At 33.0% G+C, this 23,528-nt stretch overlaps 2 protein-coding genes across 2 annotated transcripts in view; both read left to right on the top strand.

Moving 5' to 3' along the window:
• The window catches only part of LOC126694620 (probable disease resistance protein At4g27220), a 190,843-nt gene that overhangs the window by 67,212 nt on the left and 100,103 nt on the right, over positions 1-23,528 (top strand). The gene's annotated exons all lie outside the window — the stretch shown is intronic.
• LOC126694622 (disease resistance protein At4g27190-like) lies at positions 12,423-21,694 on the top strand. Its single transcript, XM_050390992.1, has 4 exons — positions 12,423-12,877; positions 13,027-13,085; positions 18,589-18,698; positions 18,780-21,694. Exon 4 carries the CDS (start codon positions 18,785-18,787, stop codon positions 21,590-21,592), a length of 2,808 nt encoding a protein of 935 aa, XP_050246949.1. The 5' UTR covers positions 12,423-12,877; positions 13,027-13,085; positions 18,589-18,698; positions 18,780-18,784; the 3' UTR covers positions 21,593-21,694.

The following is a 23,528-nucleotide window of genomic DNA, read 5'->3' as shown; positions in this document are numbered from 1 at the left end:
TCATTTCTTATCATTTAATTTTTATTTCAAAATAAATAAAGAAAATTCATTCTTTATTTATTTTTTTGCTTTTCCATTGACTCTATCATTCAAAAAAAAAATCTTTTATTTTTTAAAAGCAAACAATATCAGTTATTTTATTGTTTTGTTAAAATGGGTGTTTCACTATCTATATTACAAAAGCTAAGCATGGAGGAAATTCATCTAGCCACAAATTCTATAAAATAGTGAGGTAACAAGCGATGATTTATTTGTAATAAAAGTGACATTAGTAATAGTCTTATATAAAAATAATGTTACAATAATCATAATTTGTCACCTCAATCATTATGGGAAAAAAAAAAGTGTATGTAGCATTATAATTTTAAAAGGTGTAAAAAGTTTATGATCTTAATAATCTGATAATTGTAGTTTCATGTACAACAAGCAATGGATTCAGGCCTAAGAACAAAAAACACCTTTGGTACAGTTTTTTGCACAATACATTAGACAGTTTTTTGGATAGCTTCTTTTGGCCCATAATTTACATAATCAATTTCGATGTACTCTTTTATTTCCTCTCAAAAAATAACATATCACAACAAAAGCTAACTAAATGGATCGAAACCATGTTTAATCAACGACTAATAACTCATTTCCCTTTATTATTATTATTTTTTCTCCACATAATGATTATAGCAAGTAAAAAGGACACAAAATAACCAGAAACATGTTTCTTCTATTTGAGTTCCTAGAGGCTAGTAGTTTAGAAACCAACTAAATTGCAAACTTTGGATTCCTTAGGAGGTGGTTTTTTTTTTTTTTTTTTTTTTTGGAGAAACCCCTTAGGAGGTGCTTGATACATGTTTTCAAATAACAATTTTTAGTTTTTAAACAACATTACATGTATTTCCATACACTTTTTCACTCACACGTATTTCCACACATGTTTTCAAACAACAATTTTCAATTTTTAAGTGCATATACCAAACACCCCCTTAGTCTTTCTCCTCCATTAAAAAAAATTTTAAAAATTAATAAAATCCAGTTGTAATACCTACAAGCTCATGGTCATTGGTATGAAGCACTAATGGGAATTAGAAGAGAAAATTGAAAAACATTAATAAACCACAGCAATTTGAAGAAGAAAAAAAATTTAAAATTTCATCCATATTCTATAGAATCATGACTTAATGAGTCGATAATTTGTTGACATTTGCATTGATGACCGATAAAATCTTGACTTCATAACGAATCATAAATTACTTGATGACCGGTGAGTAAAAAACAGCACAAAATTGCTGAAACATGAGAAGTAAATAAGTACTATACATGCCAATACAATCACTTCTTGGTGGAAACCGTGGAATATGCCACTTGGACTATTTGTCATGCATGTGGCAGTGGCTTATAAAGTATAAAGCATTTTGATAGTTTTTAGACCCCTTAAACAATTGATTAAACTTAGGTAATTAGCCAAGTTGTTACTTAGTCCAATTAAACAAGTCAAGGTTATCACAATAATAAAGATCAAATCATGCAAAGCAGCGGAAAATAAATAACACAAGATATGATCACCCAGGAAACCAAACCGGTAAAAACCTGGTAAGGATTTGACCTAGCTATCCTCAAGGTAAACTTGAATCCACTATCTTGAAAGAATCGAAGCTCATACAATAAGACTTACAAGCCCCCACGCTCGACTTCTTATTGCTACCAACCAGTAGAACTTACTGACACGACCACGTGCAAGTTCCGAATCCACGGACTCCTTCTTTCTTGGATTCACCACCAGATACAAGCACACCCACTTGTGTTATTTTTAAGCTTCAATGGCAGCAACTGAATTGATCATCAAGGCATAGATAAATCTTCTCCTTGAAAACCCTAAGTTTGTGTAAAGGAAAACTCCTCTAGATCTCACAAGAGATTTACACAAACCGCAAATATGAGCAACACTAAAACGTGGCTAGGGTTTGCCTTTTATACTTAGGACAAATAAGAAACCCTAAAAACGTTTTAAAACACTTAGGGCTGAGTTGGACGAATCTACAGAAAAAAATTCTGCCCGAGCTTCGATCAATCGAGCCTGTCTTTCGATTGATCGAGCCAGGCCGAAAGGCACAATCCTTTTCTGCTTTAACTCGATTCCAACTTTACATAGATGCACAACTTTGAGCTAGACTTAAACACTTCTAAACACATTGTTTTGATCATGGTTTGCTAACAATACAAATTAGAGTTTTAAATAATCCTAAGACTTTAGAACCTAACAAACTCCCCCTTTGGCAATCCGTGACAAAACACAACTAGAAGCTCAAAGTTTACAAAATAAAAAGCCTTTACAAAATAATGCTCATAAAACAAATTCAATCATAACTACTATCCATCAGTTGCAAGTGTAGACAGCAGCTCAATTGAATCAACCTGTATATTTCCTGAAATACTAAACAAAATGCATAACCGCATGTGTGGAAACAATACAAGTAAACAAAATAACTTCTTGATTTCAAACAACACATAAATAAAGACATATATCAATGAATAACTCATAAATATATATCAATAAGCAGTTTGAAACAAGAAACATATAAAGTACCAACAAAACAAAAAACTCCCCCTAACATGAATATCCCAACAAAAACAAGGCAAGAGCTAAAAAATGTAAAGTACAAAGTGAAACACCTAGATACAATCTAAACTCCACAAGCTCCAACCAAAATAAATAAACTCCCCCTGAAAACAAAAACTCTACAAAGTACTCCCCCTTTTTGTGACGGAATGCCAAAGGGCAAACAAGATATCCATCATCAAAAGGGAGGTGGTCTAAACTGCGCCAACTCTGCACGCAAGGCACGGATCTCATCGAGCACGTCCACCAAAATCTATCATTGAGCTGCCTGAACGGTCAAAACATGATCCAACGTGCGACAAATGTCTGAATCATCCGAAGTAGTTGGTGGAGGAACATCAGCATCAGCAGCAGCACCTGATGTCTCAGCAGCAGCAGTACTTGTAGAAAAGGGAGGAGGGGGAACATCACTAGATGACACAGCTCTAGGACGAGAAGGAGCAACTCTCAATTGAGCAGCCCTCTGACGAAGAAAGGTGGCACCTATGAGAGCAATCACAAGAACAGGCTCACCAGACGAAAAACCATCTAGACCTAAGAAGAGCAAAATCCTATGAATGAAAATAGGATGAATCAGCGCATGCCCTACGGCAGAACTCCTATGAACCTTGTTCAAAGAAGGAAGGAACAAGTGAGGAAAACTGATAGATGCTCCAGAAACAAAGGCATACAAAAACACACATCGCTCTAAAGGAATGGTGTGGAAGTGAGAGATAGGCCACAAGGAATGACACGCTATCCTAAAGAAGAGATAGGCTGTCTCGATAAGCTCAGCGGACGTGATCCGAGGATCAGAATCCCACTGGATAGATGACCCAGTGATGTAAAACATGACTACATCTAATGAGGGTGACTCATCATAGGGATAGTTAGGCTCCCGAACAACCAGAACCCCAATAGCCTCAGCCACTACCCAAGGGGTAATGGTGAACTCTACACTTCGTATCCAACTCCTAACAAGGGTGTTGGAATCATAGATGTGGCAAGAGAGGTTCGAGAAGAACTCTCTAATCAGGGCGGTCGGGGGTGGATGATCTATCTCTAAGAGAGGCAACCAACCTCTAGACTCAAAATTAGCCCTAATGGCCGGATCAAGCTCATCTAAGACCACAGCTCGCTCAGCCCATATCTTACGCTTACAGTTCAAGGTCTCAAAGGCTTCTCTACACTTATCATTCCTAAACAACTCAACCCTAGTGGGAGACTCAGAGGAAGTGGAAGTGGTCCTATGGGCTCTAGTTTTCCTAGGCATGGTGCTAGGATAAGGACCAACACACACAGAGAGAAAAAAAAAAAAAACAAAACCAAGGGCAGATTGCAAGTTAGCACAAAAACAGAATATAGAATAAAAATCTATATGATGCATGAACATGTTAAATGACATGATGCATGTTCTAATGTAGTGAATTAAGTCCAAAAGGTTCAAATTCACAAAATTGGCTTGAACATTGAGGTATTAACACAAAAACCCCAAAATTTGGAAAACCACTTGATCAATTTGAAAAATATTGACAAATTGATCATCACACATGATAGAATAACAAAAATAATGACCAAATACATCAATTTGATAAGCCAATTTCATCAATTTAACCCAATTAGACAAAAATCCCCAATTCAGATCAAATTCAAACCCTATAATTTCCAATTTTTCAAAAACCACAAAATTGATCAAATTAAACTACAAGGATCATCATTATAGCATCATAGAACAAAAACCCATTGATCAATTTCACCAAAATAGGTTCGAATCATCAAAAACCCCAATATTTTGAAAATGCCGAAAATAGCCACAAGAATGCATGAAAAATGCATGAAAACATGAAATAAAATGTAAAAGGAAGGGCAAAAGAGACTTACAAGCCTTCAAGGACAAAAACCATGCAAAAATCTTGAAGGAAAATGACAAAAAATTGATGGTGGAGCCTATAGCCAACGCGGAGAGAGAGAAAAGTTGAAAAACTTTTGAAAAAGACAATCTGACCTTTTTAAAAAAACATGTTTCACGAGTTTCGATCGATCTAAAAACAGCCTCAATCGATCGAAACAAACAGAGACTTTATAAAAACAATTTGAAACAAGTTCGATCGATCAAAAAACAGTTTCAATCGATTGAAACAGACAGAGACTCTCTCTATCAAATTTAAAAAATTTCTATCGATCAAAAAACAGAATGGATCGATCAAAATAGGCAGAGGCTCACCAAATTTTGAGGAAAAAACACAGTTTTTGAAAAACATTTAGAATTAACTTAAAACATTGAAATTTAAGAACAAAAATGCGTGAGTATGTGATGATATGATTTTCAAAACAAGAATTTTAAGTCCAAATTCCCCAAAAACAAAATTTCTTGCATTCTCCACAAATTTCAAGCAACAAATTAATTTTGCAAAAAATTCAAAGTATTTGCAAAACTTGGTTGGTCAGACCATAAACACACACAATAACATGTACGATGTTTAGCAAAGAGTAACTCGTGTAGTGTGTGCAACTAGCAAAAGATTGAGATACATGTGAGGTGATATGTGAATAGAAATCAATCACAAAGTCTACAAAATTCATCACAAAGAATTTAAAAGAGACTATCACCTAAAGAGTTACATCATATAACTCCCACATCTCCTAAATCATAAGCTTGTAATCATGTAAGTTTCTTGTATTTATGCCTCATAATATACATACCAATTTTAAGTTATGTGAGTTTGGCATCAAGCCTAATAGTACACACCAATTTTGATTTTAAGAATTAAGCAATTTAACTCGAGGCTTCACCTTATGTTCTTTTTGTGCATGTGCTACACTTTCTCGAGCACAAAATCTTATGATATGCACTAAGGTGTTCATGATTGGCTAGTGAACAGTGGTGAGATGGTTATTTATGCCTTTCTCTAAAAGTTCAAGTCAAACATTTAAAAACATGTGACTTCAAGATTAAGACATAGTAATCAAAAATCATAAACATCTTTCTCACATAACATGCACTACAAAATTTCAACTAGTAAAGTGCAATAAATAAATTCATCAAAACTAAACAAGGTACAAAAGACATGTTATGTGAAAATAAATTGACCAACCTTGTTCTCAAAAACCAAGAAGAATAGTACAAAACAAAATGTGCTTCCTTTTTCTTTCTTTTTTTTTTTTTTTAAAAAAAAACACCTAGAATGAAATGCATGAATGTTATGCTATGCAAATCCTAGAAACAACAAAAAAACAAAAACAAAACCAAAGAACAATGGTCACAAAGGGTAGAGCAATGAAGCACAAGGACCATGTTAGAAAGACTCAGTTAGATCGAGTCTTTTGCATCCAAAACCTTTTAGATGCACCATGAGCATTGGAGTTCTTATTCACATGAGAATGATTATCAACTCCAGGATTGGAATAAAGGTTTAAAGCCTTTACCAAATCACCAATAAGTACCATAGGATCAAGTGCTTGAGGCACAGGTACTTTTGGTTTGTTTGCTCTCTTAGCAGCTAGCAGCTTGTAACAGTTTGGACGGATGTGTCCAGACTTTCCACAAAAGTGACAAACCCAAGCCGACTTATCATGTGTCTTGTCCTTAGATAGGGTAGGCTTCTTAGACTTAGACTCTTTCAGATCAACCCTAATCTTTCTAGATGATGAACCTTCTAAGAGTTTAGCAACCTCACTCATAGGGGGTTTGACAGTTTCACTCACTATCTCACTCACAGAAGGTTCAGAAGAAGAAGATGAAGGAACAAACGTTGTGGAATGAGGAGCGGACACAGAGATGCTTCCAACATAACCTAATCCAGTTTTGTCAGAAGAAGACTTTTGAATACTCAGCATTTAATCAAGTTTAGAATTAGCAGATCTAGCAACAGATAAATCAAGTTCCAAAGATTTAACTTTATCAAGCAAAAGCATATTTTCAGTTTTCACATTGTTCAAAAGATCATTAGCATCAAACAGTTTAACAAGAAAATTTTTATTTTCAAGCTCAAGAGATTCAATTTTCTTCAGGCCAAGTTCAACATTCATAGCATCCTTTGCAGCAACTTTGCAAAGTTTATTATAGGCCTCTTGAAGATCTGCATCTTCAGAGAGTTCCCCATCAGAAGGGTTCTCTTCAACAGATATGCTCTCATCAACTACAGCAGTAGCAGTGAAAGTAATGAAGTTTCCATCCTCATCACAATCAGACTCATTATCAGAAACTTCACTATCACTAAGGGTTACAGCCATAGCCTTACCCTTAGACTTCAAATAGGTTGGACATTCAGATTTCATGTGTCCATATCCTTGACATCCAAAACACTGAAAGCCCAAGGAATTATTGGAAGATTGACCTACTCTTTCTCTAGGTTTATCATTGTTGTTAACCTTAGTGGGATCATGCTTCCTAAAATTTCTAGGTTCAGCAGTGTTTGTGCCTCTTGCCTTTCTATTAATATTCCTGAGAAAGTTTCTAAAGTTCTTGGCAAGGTAGGCAATCTCTGTAGCAGAGAGCTCATCATCAAATCCACCACCTTCAACATCATCAACTGACTTAAGAGCCATTGATTTGGATTTGGTATTTTTGGGTAGATCCAACTCATAGGATTGAAAAGATCCTACAAGTTCATCAACAGGGATAGAGTCCACATCCTTGCTTTCAGTAATGGCAGTCACCTTGGGTCTAAAGTCTTCAGTCAAAGATCTAAGAATCTTCCTAACAATTTTAGGTTGATCATAGATTTCATCCAAGTTACAAGCAGAATTAACAATATCATTCAATTTAGCATAGAATTTATCAAAAAATTCATCATCAGACATCCTAATGCTTTCAAATTTAGAAGTAAATTACTGCAATTTATTTATTTTGATAGCCTTTGTGCCTTCATGCACAGTCTGGAGGATATTCCAAGCAGTCTGAGCAACCTCAACATTAGAGATTCTTTTAAATTCCTTCATAGAAACAGCGTTAAAGATCGCATTCATAGCCTTACTATTAAATGCAGCTGCTTCTTTTTGAGAAGTTTTCCACTCACTAACAGGAGTAGTGGGCTTCTCCCATCCGTATTCAACGGAGTTCCACACCCTCTCATCAATGGATTTCAGGAATGCTTTCATCTTTACTTTCCAGTAAGCATAATTATTCTCATCAAAGTGAGGAGGAATAACTAGAGAGTGTCTGTGTTCCATGACAACAAGGGTCAAGGATCAGCTCAGTGATCAAAGGATCAACAACAAAAGAGCTACCCACTCTGATACCACTTGATAGTTTTTAGACCCCTTAAACAATTTATTAAACCTAGGTAATTAGCCAAGTTGTTACTTAGTCCAATTAAATAAGTCTAGGTTATCACAATAATAAAGATCAAATCATGCAAAACAGCAGAAAATAAATAACACAAGATATTATCACCCAGGAAACCAAACTGGTAAAAACCTGGGGAGGATTTGACCTAGCTATCCTCAAGGTAAACTTGAATCCACTATCTTGAAAAAATCGAAGTTCATACAATAAGACTTACAAGCCCCCACGCTCGACTTCTTATTGCTACCAACCAGTAGAACTTACTGACACGACCACGTGCAAACTCCGAATCCATGGACTCCTTCTTTTTTGGATTCACCACTAGATACAAGCACACCCGCTTGTGTTTTCTTTAAACTTCAATGGCAGCAACTGAATTGATCATCAAGGCGTAGATAAATCTTCTCCTTGAAAACCTTAAGTTTGTGTAAAGGAAAGCTCCTCTAGATCTCACAAGAGATTTACACAAACCGCAAATATGAGCAATACTAAAACGTGACTAGGATTTGCCTTTTATACTTAGGACAAATAAGAAACCCTAAAAACGTTTTAAAACACTTAGGACTGAGTTGGACGAATCTGCAGAAAAACATTCTGCCCGAGTTTCGATCGATTGAGCCTGTCTTTCGATCGATCAAGCCAGGCCGAAAGGCACAATCCTTTCCTGCTTTAACTCGATTCCAACTTTACATAGACGCACAACTTTGAGCTAGACTTAAACACTTCTAAACACATTGTTTTGATCATGGTTTGCCAACAATACAAATTAGAGTTCTAAATACATAAAATCCTAAGACTTTAGAACCTAACACCTTTGATAAATTTTCTTAAACTTTTATTGAAATGCACTTACCTCATATATTAGCTCTAGGTTTATTTGGTCATCCAACCTAATTAATATCTTTTGCGTTTATTAAGAATATTCTTGCTAACCTCCAAAGTCAATCTGTACTATTCAAATTTCTTATGCTGCATCTAATATTGTATAGTGAAAGAAGGAGAAAAACCAAATGCAGTGGGACACTTTTTCTTTTATTGTTGAATAAAAGTGAAATATAGTTGGAAGCATGGAACCTCACATTTGTTATTCACACAAGACCTCATTTCCTTTTTCGTCTTCAATATTGCCAATTTCAATAATAAAAATATAAGAAATTGGTAAGTTTGGATAAGAAGAAAGATTAGTTTTACAATGAAATCAAATATACTCATCGAACAACTCTTTATTCAGAGCTCTTGATTCCTTAAGTAGCCTACAAAAATTCTACCAGTCGTCTTAGGTCCCAATTTTTATAAGCATCGATGGCAATCCTCCACATTTTTCCACAACTTCTCTTGCCACTTTGTTGAAGCTCGGTGAGTCAATAACCTCACCCGCAAATCTCCTAAACAAAGCCCATGAATCTTCTTCTGATAAAACAAACATTGACTGGTATCTTCTTCATTAGGGAAAATAGGAGCCATCACTAGTCTTATTGAATTCAATAAATACGGATCAAATATGAAAAATAAAGAAAAAGAATTCAAGCTTTTGTTTGCTAAATACGCAATACTAGGAGACACAAGGAAAAATCAATTAGTTAATTCCTTTTTATACAATACGAGGATGTTGTTAATTCATTCTGGGAAAAGGAAATCTCTAGTCAATCATTCCTAGGATAGGAATAGATTATTTATTAGTTAGAGTCTACTAAAAACATCAAACATCAAAATTTAATTATAAATTCATATATTTTTTTCAATTAAAATTTATTTTTCTTACTTTTTGAGAGGCAAAATTACTAATTAAATTTTTGCATTCAAGTTCCGCTAACATTTCCTTTTCAATTGGTAATATGGCTAATCCACTTAATCTTTCTTGTGACATAGTTGATCTTAAATAGGATTTTATTAATTTTAATTTTGAAAAACTTATTTATGCGGAAGCAACTGTAACAGGTATAGTTAGTAATATTTTGAAAGCAATACATGCATTTGGAAAAGATTCTAGCCTCTTTATATAATTTAGTACATTAATTGGAGAGCTTTCATTTATTTGCAAAACTTCTTTTAAAACTTTTAGTTCTGAAAATAAATCTAAGCCATCAATATTGAAATAAGTTTCATGTGTGAGAAAATATTCAAGATTAAGACAATTTTTTTTCAAACTATACAATTTTTTGATGGGATATTAGATAATGTTATACAATATATTATTACTATTTGGGGCCTCTTTATCAGTGGGGGCCTTAGGCCACTACCTAAGTAGCCTATAGCTTCAGCTAGCCCTGCCCATGTGGAACAATATTTTCCATTTAGGATTTTTTTTTTTTTTTTTTTAAATGAGACATTTGGCAAGTGTTCGTCTAATAGTAAGTACCGACAGTAAATAAAAATTTACCCACTTTGAAGACTATGTATAATGCACTTTGTAGGGGATATGTTTTGATCAAGGCCCCACGCCCTCTGTGTTCCACATAAGGCCATTCTACTTTTCCTTCAGATTAATTTGTTTATTAATATCTTAAAACACTAGCATCCAGAGATACACAAAAAAAAAAAAAAAAAAAAAAATCATATTTTACATCATCAAACACCACTTTATCTATTTTACTAACCTATTTTACAACTCACCTTACATCTTAGTTTTTTATTTTACATACAACCTAAGAAAATAATATAAACTACTTAATAAAATAGTAAAAAATATTATATATGCAAAAAGAGAGAGCATGTGAGATTAAAATATTATATTTTTGTTTATGATCCAATGAACAGTAAGGTTGCATATATACTACCTCACTGTAGTAAGGATGAAATTTTTTTTGAATTTGCATACCCTAATGGAGCATAGTTTTAAAGTTTTAGGAGATAAAATAGCAACTAGGGGTTTTTAGTTTTTACAGTACCCCGATACTATTACTCTTGCGAAGGTGAAAGGTGGTTTCACACTTTCACTTGGCATCTTCAACATTTTACATTGGTGGCAAAAGAATCTATAAAAGGTATGGTTTCAATAATAGAACCGTGTGGCCGTGTGGGGTATCGAGGTGTGGAAAGTTGGAAAAGAAAGTGGCAAATAATGTCACCATTTCCTCGAATTATTATCAGGACTTAACATTTCAAAAACTATAATATTAATTACTATTATCTTTGTTAATATAAAAAAAAAAAAAATGGAACTTTTCTACATCTTATCTAAAATTTATTTATTTTTGGAATGGATAGGAGAAATCAAAGAAATCATAGATAATAAATTTGATGGATTAATAATTTCAGTTTCAACTTCATTATATATTTTGTATTTGCATAGATCATTTTGCTTTGTTCTCCAAATTTTTATATTAAATATGTACTGATTGATGTGGGTAAATTTTAGATAAAATTGTGTAAATTTTATACAATTCTTTATTATACACACACTTAAGTGCAAGACTGTTTCGCTTGGCATTGCAGTCACCACTGTTGGCAAAAGAATCCTATAAAGTTGTGTTGAATAATGGAACCGTGTGGGGTACTTCATGTCACCATTTCCTTGAAGTTTGAAAAGAAAGTGAGAAATAATGTTTGGAAAAGAAAGAAAGTGATTTGGAAAAGTTGGAAAAGAAAGTGGGAAATAATGTTTGATTTTTTATCCCTAAATTATTATAAAAAGTTATTTTTTATTTATATTTTTTTCCCTAAATTATTAAAAAACCTCATTACAAAGTTTAAGGATTAAAAATGAACTTCTTACAACTTGAAAACTATAAACAAACTTTTAATAATGTTTAGAGGCCAAAATAGTATTTTACCATTTTTCAACCGCATGAATGAAGTTGCATTTTTTGTGTTTTTTAGCGGCAGGGTATTTAGCATTTTCCTATGGAGTACTATTTGCATCAATTTGTGCAAAAATATCTGTCAATTTTAGCATAAAAAACTATTTTTTTATATTGTTTGCTAAATTGTTTATCTTTCTTCATATACAACAACAATAATCCACTCTCTTCTTTCATCATTAGGATACATATAGAAATAATAAAAAGCTAAATGCAAAATAAACAGTGTTAGTACAAATTTATATGATTATTATAGCAAACTTATAAATTTATACAATCATACACTGACTTATATGAGTAATATTTAAACAAAATTATGTAAATTTTATACATTTTTCTATTATACACCCACTAAAATATAAGCGGTGTCATTGTCGATTCTAGGAAAGTGCTAGGTAGTTTCGCTTGGCATGGCAGTTCAACACTGTTGGCAAAAGAATCTTATAAAGTTGTGTTGAATAATGGAACCGTGCGGGGTAACAAGTTTTGGAAAAGTTGGAAAAGAAAGTGGGAAATAATGTCACCATTTCCTCGAAGTGTCTTGCTTATTATTGTCAGGACCCTAACATTAATTTCAAAACCTACATGGTTGTTAATTTTTAAAAATGCAACTCTTCTACATCTTATCTAAAATTTATTTATTTTTAAAATGGATAGGAGAAATTATAGAAATCATAAAGCTAATAATATTTCACTAAAGATTAGTTTATCATGTATAGGCCAGAAAGAAGAATACTTATTTGATGGATTAATAAGTTCAGTTTCAACTTGATTATACATTTTGTATTTGCATCGTTTGCTTTGTTTTATAAATTTCTATTTTAATTAATGACAACATATGTAAGAGTTCTTTTTGTAGATAACCGACAAGACGAGCTCAACACCGTGGGGTGGCAATCCACTATGAAGAGTGGGGCCACCAATTTTCGCTTTGCTTTAGAAAAATAGGCTTACACAAAAATAATGGCATTCCCTAAATACCTTTTGTTTTGGCTGAATATTTCCTAAAGCATTAATCCTCCTAGCATTTTGGTTTCTTTCCTGAGAAGTTTGAAGGCTGAAGTAGTGAAAAGTTTTCTTCTTCCTTGTTTAAGTATTTTTAGTTGAAAAGTTGTCGCTGTGACTGAGTTTACTGCTAGTATATCCATCTTTCAAAGTGGTTGGAGAATTTGCAAGATTCTGAATGGATAAAAGGCTAAGGTATGCTAAATATCAACTATATAACTTTTGACACGGTTATTCTACTTTCTTTAATCATGTTACTTAATTTCCTCTGGTGCCATGGCCCTGAATTAACTCGATCGTATGTTGTACTCTACACTCATTTCATTTTATTTTTAACTATACAGAAAGGGGAAGAAAAAAATACAAGTAAAACAAGAAAAGGGGACATTGAAGATCAAATAAGGTAATTATTGGAATTATGTTCATCCAATTTATTTATTTTTTGAGAGTAAAAAAAAGGTAGACATATTCAGACATGTTAAAGATCAAAGGAAGTAAATGAAAAGTGACAGATCTAAGCCATCTCATTGCTCTTAGGAAAACGATAATAATATGCCTTCTCTAAGTTATTATACTTGTCAATTTAATTTAATTCAAGAAGGTGCATCAAATTATTTATTTATTCTCCTGAAACAATAAATTTTGATTATGCCTAGTTAGTGATATCCTATCCAGGTTGTTCGATCCGATCACTTGGTCGATCGATGGTGGGTCTGTCCCAAGCAAACTCAACTATCTTGAATCAATGTAGGGTTTCCCCCTCTGAAATCCCACTTCAATTTTGACTCCAACTCCACCCTTGACCAAAATAGTGCCATTCTTCGCATATATGGTGAGATCATAGCTAGATCTTAGCCAGATTTAACGAGTCTCCATCAAATATGGTAGCTTTGCCACGATTAGTCCATGCCACCAAGTTTGAGACAATTCGAACGAATCCAATTGTCAGAACACCTAAGTTGTGGCAATTGATGACTCGTATACATGCAGTCAACACCAGTTGGATAAATCTAAATGTGCCATGAACGGGTCTATTGCTTGGTTGACCCTAAAACCAACTTCAATTGACCCATAGAGAGCCCTATGCATAATAAAGTCATACACTCATCCCTATATTGGAGTCTAGTTTGTGAAAATTTTTATCCATGGAATCACATCCTAAGTATATAAGAATATAAGATTATCACATTTGGTTTGTCACTCATATTGGCAAAGCTTGGGTCTAGTGCATTTGACAAAAATATCTGTAAACCATTAAATTGACCAAAATAAACCTTGTGACCACAAAACTGATCAAAATAACTCAATCTCCAAAATGAAAATAAATCCTCTTGAAATCTATAAATGACACAAATACTCCAAAACTTCCAAACTGAATAAAATATTTATGAAATTTCCAAAATGATCAAAATTCTCCCCCTCAACTACCTAAAAAACTCGAAAATAACGCAAATATCTACCAAATCTGCAAAATAACAAAAACCCTCCCGAAATAACCAAATATTCATGAAGTCTCCAAATAGCCAAAATATCCCCTAGATACCAAAATCTCTAAAATATCCCCTAAGATCTCCAAAAATACGCCCACAAACATTTAAAATTACCAAAATATCTTCAAACCTCCAAAATACCCCTAAAACCTCTAAAATGATAAAAATAACTCCGAGATACCCAAAATATCTCTCCTCAAAAGCTAGAAAATGCCAAAAATACCCTAAAATTTTTTAAATAACCAAATTATATGTATACACCTTATACAAAAACAGCAAATGCTTTAAACATTTACAAATTATTTTAATTCTCTAAGAAAATAGGATATATGTACAAGATACATTTTAGATCTATAAATTGCCATGTGTGAAGCTCATAAAAACCAAAAAAATAAAAACTGCCATGTGAGGTCAAAGATTCCAACTTCTTAAAGCCCTTCATTTAGTTTTCTAGGATTCTTTACTTCATAAAAAATGTATTACGGTGAAGGTGATGGTGCATTTGGAACTATTGATAACTTGGATTCTCTCAACACAATATATATACACACACTAGCCTCATCACATGCACTTAGCGCGTGCGATGAGTTTTTTTTTTTTTTTTTTTTTTGGGTTAGTGTCATAATTTTCCCTTTTTAAAAAAATAAAATAAAATAAATTGGATAAATTTGTTTTAAAAACATGAATTAGTAGGAGAGTATTCTATTTTATAGGCATTTTAAGTGGAGTTGGAGATATATTTTTACCGAATTGTTCTCAAGTTTTTCTTCCTGTTAAACATAAGGTTTAGGGGTATTTTTGAACCACGTAAAAGCTCAGTTCAAAGAGGAGAATCCTCTTATAGATAGTGTAGATTCAACTTCTACAATGGGTTTCCTGTTTGGGTTCCAACATTTTGCGTACTAAAATAACAGGATTCCCTATTTGGGTTTCAACATTTATACTATTAACAATAAGATTCTCTGTTTGGGTTTCAACATTTTGCGTACTAAAATAAAAAGATTTACAATGTTGAAGCCCTTCATTTATTTTACTATTAATAACAGGATTCCCTGTTTAGGTTTTGATATTTTGCGTACTAAAATACCCTCACACAAATTCTTAAACTCTCTAAAATACCCCTATCTTTTAGTTAAATAATTTTATATTAAAAAACACAAACTGGTTAAAAGAGTAATTTAGTGTTCCTAAATTTTAGGCTTTTTTCTTTATTTTCTCCATTCAACCTAAAACTTAGGATATTATCTCTATCTCATTAAATTAAAAAAATACAAAACCAAAAAAACAAATAAATAAAAAAGAGCATTATTGAAGGTATTTTTGAACTATATAAAAGTTCAATTTAAAAAGGGGAATCCTTTTATATATAATATTAGATATATTCAACTTCTACAATGGAGAATGATAATTTGAGGCATTAATTGTTCTATTGGAGCATTAATTATCTTCTGTTTATTTACAAGACTACAACTCTTATCTTGCACTGCTAAGCAAGGTCATTTTAATCCAAAAAGGTACAACCATGTTGTCACCAACAGCAAAATATGAAGGAAATGGGGCATTTTGGTCCCTAATTGAAAACTATTTACACCGAATGTTCTGACACCAACGATGAAATCATGTTTTAATCCTGGTTTAGATCCACCATGTTTTGCTACACATAAAACTATAAAAGAAATAAATAGGCATCAAACATATTTTGCCCGTTGATGCCTGATGGTCTATAATTCTATATATATTTATAGACCTCTTAACTTTAGGGCTCTGCTTGTGGATGTAGTTGCCTTCTGTATATTTGCACATAAGTCGTTATTGGCATTATCATTTTTCCTTGGTACATACAGTATAGCCTGGAGTAGAAAATTAAGGGAAATTACACCAATCTTTATAAAAAAAAAATTTGACATTAATCTCAAAATTTTAGGAAATGAGAGTCTCACCCCTCAACTCTGTGATAAGTATTATTAACATATTTGATCAAAATCTGTGATTCATCTTTGACTTATCCTATTTTTGTTGACTATTTTTTCTTTGTTAATTAATAATGTTTTTAATTTGTCTTTGACTTATTGACGAAATAACTATTCATCCCTAGGTTACTTGATTTTTCCAAAAAATTAGAAAGAGTTGATTAAAATAGGATAATCCAAGGGTGAAAAAGAGATTTTATAATATATGTTATATTTATTATAGAGTTCAAGGAGATAATTTGAGGATCAATGTTTCTTTATACCTCAAGAGAGGGAGAAATTTGCCATTTAGAATTATTTTAGCAACTATTTTGTTAGTTGGCATGTTTTTTAAACATTTTAGCAAATTAGCATCTCGAGCCTTAGGTGCTCAAGTTTCTTGAAGGAATTCAAGTCTTTAAGACTCGAGTTCTAAGTGTGGAAAAACTGAGGTGAACATAAAAATCCATGTATACTGCTCTCTTCTTCCTCCAACTTTCTTCTTCCATCGTTCTTCTTTCTCCAAATCTCTTCTTCTCCTTCTTCAATCTTCTTTCTTCTTTCTTTAGATCTTCTTCTTCTCATTTCTCAAACATCCAAACCCATTTCTCAAACACCCAAACCCAAAAATTAGAGAAATACTCATTTCTCTAGACCCAAATCAAAACATAACCCCACAGTACGGAGCGGCATACCTCTTTTTTTAGGTTTTGATCTCCGCACCAGAGCGGCGGCAAGCAACGTTGATGTAGGTAGCTTGGGTTTGTTTTTGGTCCGACTCTTTTCTCTCTCTCTCTCTCTCTCTCTCTTAGCTTGGACTTATTTTTGGTTTTACAGTTTAGGATGAAATGTAGTGTTGTGCTTTAGGGAACTCAAGTTCTACGTGGATAATTTTCCACATCATCTCTTACCAACACATGGAACTTGAGCCTCAAGTTTGATAAGCAATCTCAAGTTCCACAAACTCGAGATTCTAGTTTACAAATATGTTTCATAAACATGCTAACTAACGAATTTATTCCAAAAATCATGTTAAATAGCAAAAAAAATCCTCTAGAGAGATTGATGAAATTTTCTTAAGAGAGATTTTTTTGTTAAAGAGTAGTATTTATTGTTACTACGTTTTCGTTGAACCACATCAGCAATCACATCATCCACTTATTTTCTAGCTCTTCTTTTCTTTTTTTAAAACTTTTCTTCTTCCTATTCCAATATATATATATATATATATATATCTTCTCCGTGATAGTCCACACCTACTATTACAATTCCTTCAATCTTTCTTCTCCATCTTTGTCTCTTTATCTCTCAACTACTTTCTACTTTACCATTACACTTCATCATATATATATATATAGGTAGAACACTTCATCATATTCTTTTTCTTATATTTTAACACTTCTTCTCCCCCATTTTATTTTTTATAAATTTGATTCATATTTTTCCCACACAAAACTGTGAGTACCCTCTCTCTCTCTCTCTCTCAATGGATTTTTGTTCTTTCTTTTAACTCTAATTAAGTTTGATAGTTTTTTTTTTTAATAAATGTGTTTTTTTTTTTTTAATTTTCCATCTCAAAATCTTTTTTCTCCGTTTAATAGATTTGGTTGAATTTTGGTTTGGGTTAATACTTAGTTTTTTTTGGAAATAAAAAATTGAGTTTATAGCAGAACACAATCTACATGGCTATGAAATTGAATATGCCTACCAATTGTTTGAGTAATAAATTATTATGAAGTCTATCTTTTATTTCTTTGGTTTCATTTTAATTTTGGTTAAAATAACGCTATAATTTTGTAATGAGTTTTGACTATTATGATAATCCCCTCATTCTTTAAGAAATGATAAATTTGAAAACTATAAAATTTAGTTGTATATTAGGCAAATATAATACACTACAACAGAAGTGAGAATAATACGGTTCACCTTAAAAAACATTTAACCAAACAAACAAAAAATAATAGAATGATATATTTGTAAAGGTAGAAAATACTTCTAGAAATCCTTTTTTTTTTTTTAAATAAACAATAATTGAAGTGACGGTTAATTTAATATATTATACCCCATTAAATAACATTTATATACTGCCGCTAGTTTTTTTTTTTTTTTTTTTTTTTTTTTTGGAGGAAAAAGACAGTGGAGCTTGATTAATTAAAACTGGCTAGTTGCAATTAAATTAAGGAAACTTTTTTTTCTTTGAGAGATAAAATAAGGAAACTAATTGAGCTTGTGTTGTATAATTTATGCCTTACCACTGGTGGACTCCGCTTATTGAGGAAAGTAGTGTTCATGTAAAGAGAAGCATTATAGACTTATAGTAATAATCTTTTCATTCTTACGTTACATTTGAGTAATCTTGATACCAATTGCTAAAGTTGATGATTCAATTCCTTTTATATATATAAAAACCAAAAAAAATAAAAAAACGGAAGAAAGAATCTCTTACCAACTTTTTTCATCTTGACAGGTGAATAGCAAGGAGAATTGGAAGCAAGTGCAATTAATTCCTCAATTTACTTTATTGCGAAGTTGGGGGCAATTGTTTCCTTGTCACTTACCCACTAGTGTGCCAACGAGGTATACCTTGAATTTTGAAATTTTCACTTTATCTTTAATCTTGTTCCCTGTTTAAGAAGTATAACAGTCTTTTATTTTCAGATAGGATGGACGTATTGACGGGATGCACGGGCTCCGTTGCAGCTGAAGTTGTAAAATGCACAGCAAAGCCCGTCATACGTCATGTTGGTTATTTGTTCCGTTTCAAGAAAACATTTGTTGATCTTACCGAAGCAAAAACAGACCTGAAATCAGAGCAGCAAAAGGTGCGAGAGGCTATCGATCGAGCTGCAATGAACACTGAGGTTGTTGAGAAGGATGTAGAAACGTGGTTGGCAAATGTGGACAAACTCTTGGCAAAAGTACAGGCTTTTGAAAATAAAGTACAAGAAAACTCGAGGCTCTGTAACGGCTGGTGTCCTGATTGCATTCGGCAATACAAGTTATGTAAGGAAGCCATACAGAAGACAAAAGCTGTCAAAGAACTCCAAGCAGATAGGGGCAAATTTTCTGAATTGACCCATCGTGCTCCGACTCCCGGCATAGAGATCTTTTCATCTAGTGATTTCGAGGTGTTTAAATCAACAAAATTGGCTTTCCAACAAATTATGGAGGCATTGCATGATGATAACAATAAAAGGATTGGACTGCATGGAATAGGGGGGGTTGGTAAAACAACCCTGGTGAAGGAAGTATTCAAGAAAGTCAAAGAATTGAATATTTTCAATGAAACTGTGATGATTGTTGTGTCCCGGACTCCCGACGTTAGAAAAATTCAAGGTGAAATTGCAGATTGTTTACAATTGAAACTTGAAGAGGAGAGTGATACTGCAAGAGCAAATCGAATATGCTTAAGAATAAAGAATGTTGAGAAGATCCTCATAATTGTGGATGATGTGTGGACCGATGTCAAGTTAGAAGATTATGGAATTCCATCTTGTGATGATCACAGGGGTTGCAAGATTCTTTTGACTACTCGAAGTGTGTATGTATGCAATTTAATGCGTTGTCAATGGAAAATTCCATTAAATTTCTTAGTGGAGGAAGAATCATTAGCTTTGATGAAAAAAACCGCTATAGTTGATGATTGCCCAGGCTTGAATGATGATGTGGTACTAGAAGTTGTTAAAGAATGCAAAGGTTTGCCTATAGCAATCACTACAGTGGGAAAGGCTCTTACAGGAAAATCTCTCAATGAATGGAAAGTGGCAATGCGTCAACTAAGAAAGTCTAGACTTGTTGATATTGAAGGTGTTGATAAAGATAAAAATGCTTATGCATGTCTTAAGTGGAGTTATGATCAATTAAAACTCAAAACCAAGTTATGCTTTTTGTTGTGTTCTTTATTTCCAGAAGATTATAATATTCCTATTGAGGAATTGACTAGATATGCCATGGGACTAGAGGAAGATGAAGATTTTCACTCACTTGATGAAGCAAGGAGCCAAGTGCGTGCAGCAATCAATAGCCTCAAAGATTCTTCTTTACTACTAGAAGGTTCTAGAAAAGAATTTGTGAAGATGCATGACATGGTTCGTGATATTGGGTTATGGATCACATCAAAAGGGGAAAATGAATTCGAGCTAAGAGCCTGCACTCGTTTAGAGAGAAACACAAACTTAGAAGGAGCCACAGCAATCTCCTTGATCGGTTACAACACCGAACAACTTCCCGACAACTTGGTATGTCCAAGACTCAACATTTTGTTATTGGGTGGAATTCGAAGTTCCAAAGAAATCTCTAACACTTTGTTTGAAGGGATGAATTGTCTCAAGGTTTTAAAACTACATGGCAAAATCTTATCATCACAATCACTCGAATTATTGACAAACCTTCGAACCTTACATTTGAATGGTTGCAATTTCAGTGATGACCTCTCTTCATTGGGAAAGCTAAAGAGACTTGAGACTTTGAGCTTTTACAGATGTGGAATGGTTGCATTGCCAAGTGAATTAGGGGAAATGGTGAGTTTAAAAATGCTAGATTTGACGGATTGTTATAAACTGGAACGGATTCCACCAAATGTGATAGGAAGATTATCCCAATTAGAAGAACTAATCATTATTTGCAGCTTCAAGAATTGGGATGTTGAAGGGACAACCTCAGAAATAAGCAACGCTAACTTATCAGAGTTGAACTCATTACGCCGCTTGGTTATTCTCTCTCTACGGTTGAACTCGAATCATTTACCCAAAGGCTTTGTTTTCCCGGACTTGCATAGATATTACATATCGATTGACTGCCCGTTCTGGACTTATGTGACACCTAACGACTGTGGTAGTTTAACATGTATTAACTCAAGAACCTTAGAAATCAAAGATTTGAATGCCTCCTCAATGAACGCATTGAAGTCATTGTTCCGTACCGTGGAATATATTTGGATCGAGTCTTGTGAGATGGAATGCATTGTTGATACAATTGAGGGAAATCATACCGCTACATTCGGTAATTTGGTCGTACTATATCTAAAGGAAATGAGCTGTATGAGAACAATATGTGAGGGGCCCAACCAGTATGAAATCTTCAGCAATCTCCCAGTTTTAGACGCACATGGATGCCCAAGATTGATCAGTCTCCTCTCGCTGTCCCTTGCTCAAAGTCTAAAAAAGCTGAAAGAACTATATATTTTCGAATGCGATGAAATGAAGCAAATAATTTCAGAGGAGGGAATGATATTGGAGAGTCATGGTCAACCAATATGTCTCCCAAAATTAGAGACTCTTTGGGTAACGAATTGCGGAGAACTGGAATATATCTTTCCTATATCAGTTGCTCGAGGTCTTCAGCAACTAGAAAGGCTACTCTTACGAGAACTTCCTCGATTAAAGAAAGTATTCGGCCATTGGAGAAGTTGGGGATTGCGAAATAGAGAGTCACCATCAAACTACAGGCTTCCCAAAATTAAAGACTATTGAGGTAGTGAATTGCGAAAATCTGGAATATATATTTCCGATCTCAATTGCTCGAGATCTTCCCCAACTAGAAAGTCTAACATTAGAAGATCTTCCTCAATTAAAGCAAGTGTTTGGCCATGAAGAAGGAGATGATGGGGATGGAAACAACAGCGTGCTATCTAAGTTGAGAAACTTAATATTAAAGAACTTACCGGAGCTTGTCAGTTTGGGTGGAGGAAATAGTTCTTCAGTTTGGCCATCATTGGAGAGGCTAGAAGTTGTGAACTGTCCTAAAGTGAAGTTGGCTGATGTGGAAGCGAATGTGCCAGCTCTGCAAAAGGTAATTTCTTAATTCTATTTATTCTACTCTTTCTTCGGTTTTGCGCTGTTTTTTTGGACAAAAACTAGTGCACCGGTGTTTGAATTCCATTTTTGTTTGAGGTGAAAGTAGTAAACAAACCAAAATAAATAAATCGGAATACTAAAAGATTTTCAAGTAGTGTACTGTTGCTTAGGAGTTAGGACTAGCACGTATTGAAATGAAAAAAAAAAAAAAAAAAACCACCGCACTCCCTTGGTGCGATGGTCACTCCATAAGTATAAGTGTTTGTGGAGTGTGGGGGGTAAGGGCTGGGATCCAAGTCTCCAGGGGGGAGCTTCACACATATATACACTTAGATTAGGCTAGAGTAGAATTCTATCTTGTATCAAAAAAAAAAATGAATAAAAAGAAAAAGAAAGAAACTTGTTATACTTTTAATTGAAGAGATGTCACATACTCACATGTAATAATAATGATAATGATAATAATAATAATAATAATAACATTTGTAATGGGCATCACAAATTTAGAATTTTCCACTTACAATCCATTTGTTTTAAGAAAAAATCTTATGTAAATATAGATTTTTTTATCCTTTATATTTTCATATGCTTGGTAACATAAAAAAAATATATAAAAAAAAATGTATTAAGGAAAACTGTCTCTTAATTTATATTATTTAGCTTAACATGAGATAGAGTTGTTTTCTGCTAAAAAAAATTTAAAAACAACTTTATCACACACAAAGTTAAAAAGAGAAAAAAAAATATATTTTCTTAAATTATTTTAATGTCATTATCAAATCAATATATATATATATATATATATATAAGCAGAGACCTCATATACGAGAGCATGAGGTTCTGTCAAATGGCGCATTGTATGACATATTTTTTGTTTTCATTTGGGTTTTCACCTCATCTAAATTTAGCATTTATATCAAACTATTAAGTAATGACATATGCATTTATTTTGATGTGTTAATAAAATTCAAAGAATTTGTATACATTTATTATTTGAAATGCTTTGGATAGATATGGATGGATCTAAAAAGTCATGGGAAAGATAAGAATTAAGAAAACTTTTCAATTTTATGCATAAGACTAACTTGAATGCAAAATTGCAAGAGTCAAATTCAACAAATATTGAGTTATATGATCATTTGTCTCCACATTTGTCAAATATAAATCCCCATTTCCTTTGGACTTAAAAATCAAACTTCCATAATTTCTCTCGCAATATCTTTGGTTCCCTTTCTGAGAGGTACGTTAACTTCCAAAATATTATGCTCATCTTTAATATTTTGTTTAGATTTTATGTATTTGTTTTTATTGATGTAGCATTGTAATGTGGTTAGGATGGTTTTTCCATATTATGTGCTAATTTAGATTTTGGGTTTTTTGTATGATGCATATACTTGGTAATGATTTGTAGTATATTTGGTGTTTTGGTTGCTTTTAGTTCAATTAAAATTTAGAGGTTAAATTGTGATATTATTGCATCATTATGGCATTATTGTTTCTATTGTTGTATTCCAGCAATTTTTATAGCTAATCGATTATGATATCATTCTTTCAACTTTTACCCTATTATAATTAAGGTCTTAGAAAATCAAACTTTTCTTTAATTAAAATA

Source organism: Quercus robur, chromosome 8 (assembly GCF_932294415.1).
Source record: "Quercus robur chromosome 8, dhQueRobu3.1, whole genome shotgun sequence".
In the NCBI taxonomy this organism is placed as follows: domain Eukaryota; kingdom Viridiplantae; phylum Streptophyta; class Magnoliopsida; order Fagales; family Fagaceae; genus Quercus; species Quercus robur.
This window is presented reverse-complemented; position numbering and strand designations above follow the sequence as displayed.

Excerpts from the sequence above, each read along its gene's own strand:
- LOC126694622 (XM_050390992.1), top strand. The coding sequence starts at position 18,785 with ATGGACGTATTGACGGGATGCACGGGCTCCGTTGCAGCTGAAGTTGTA.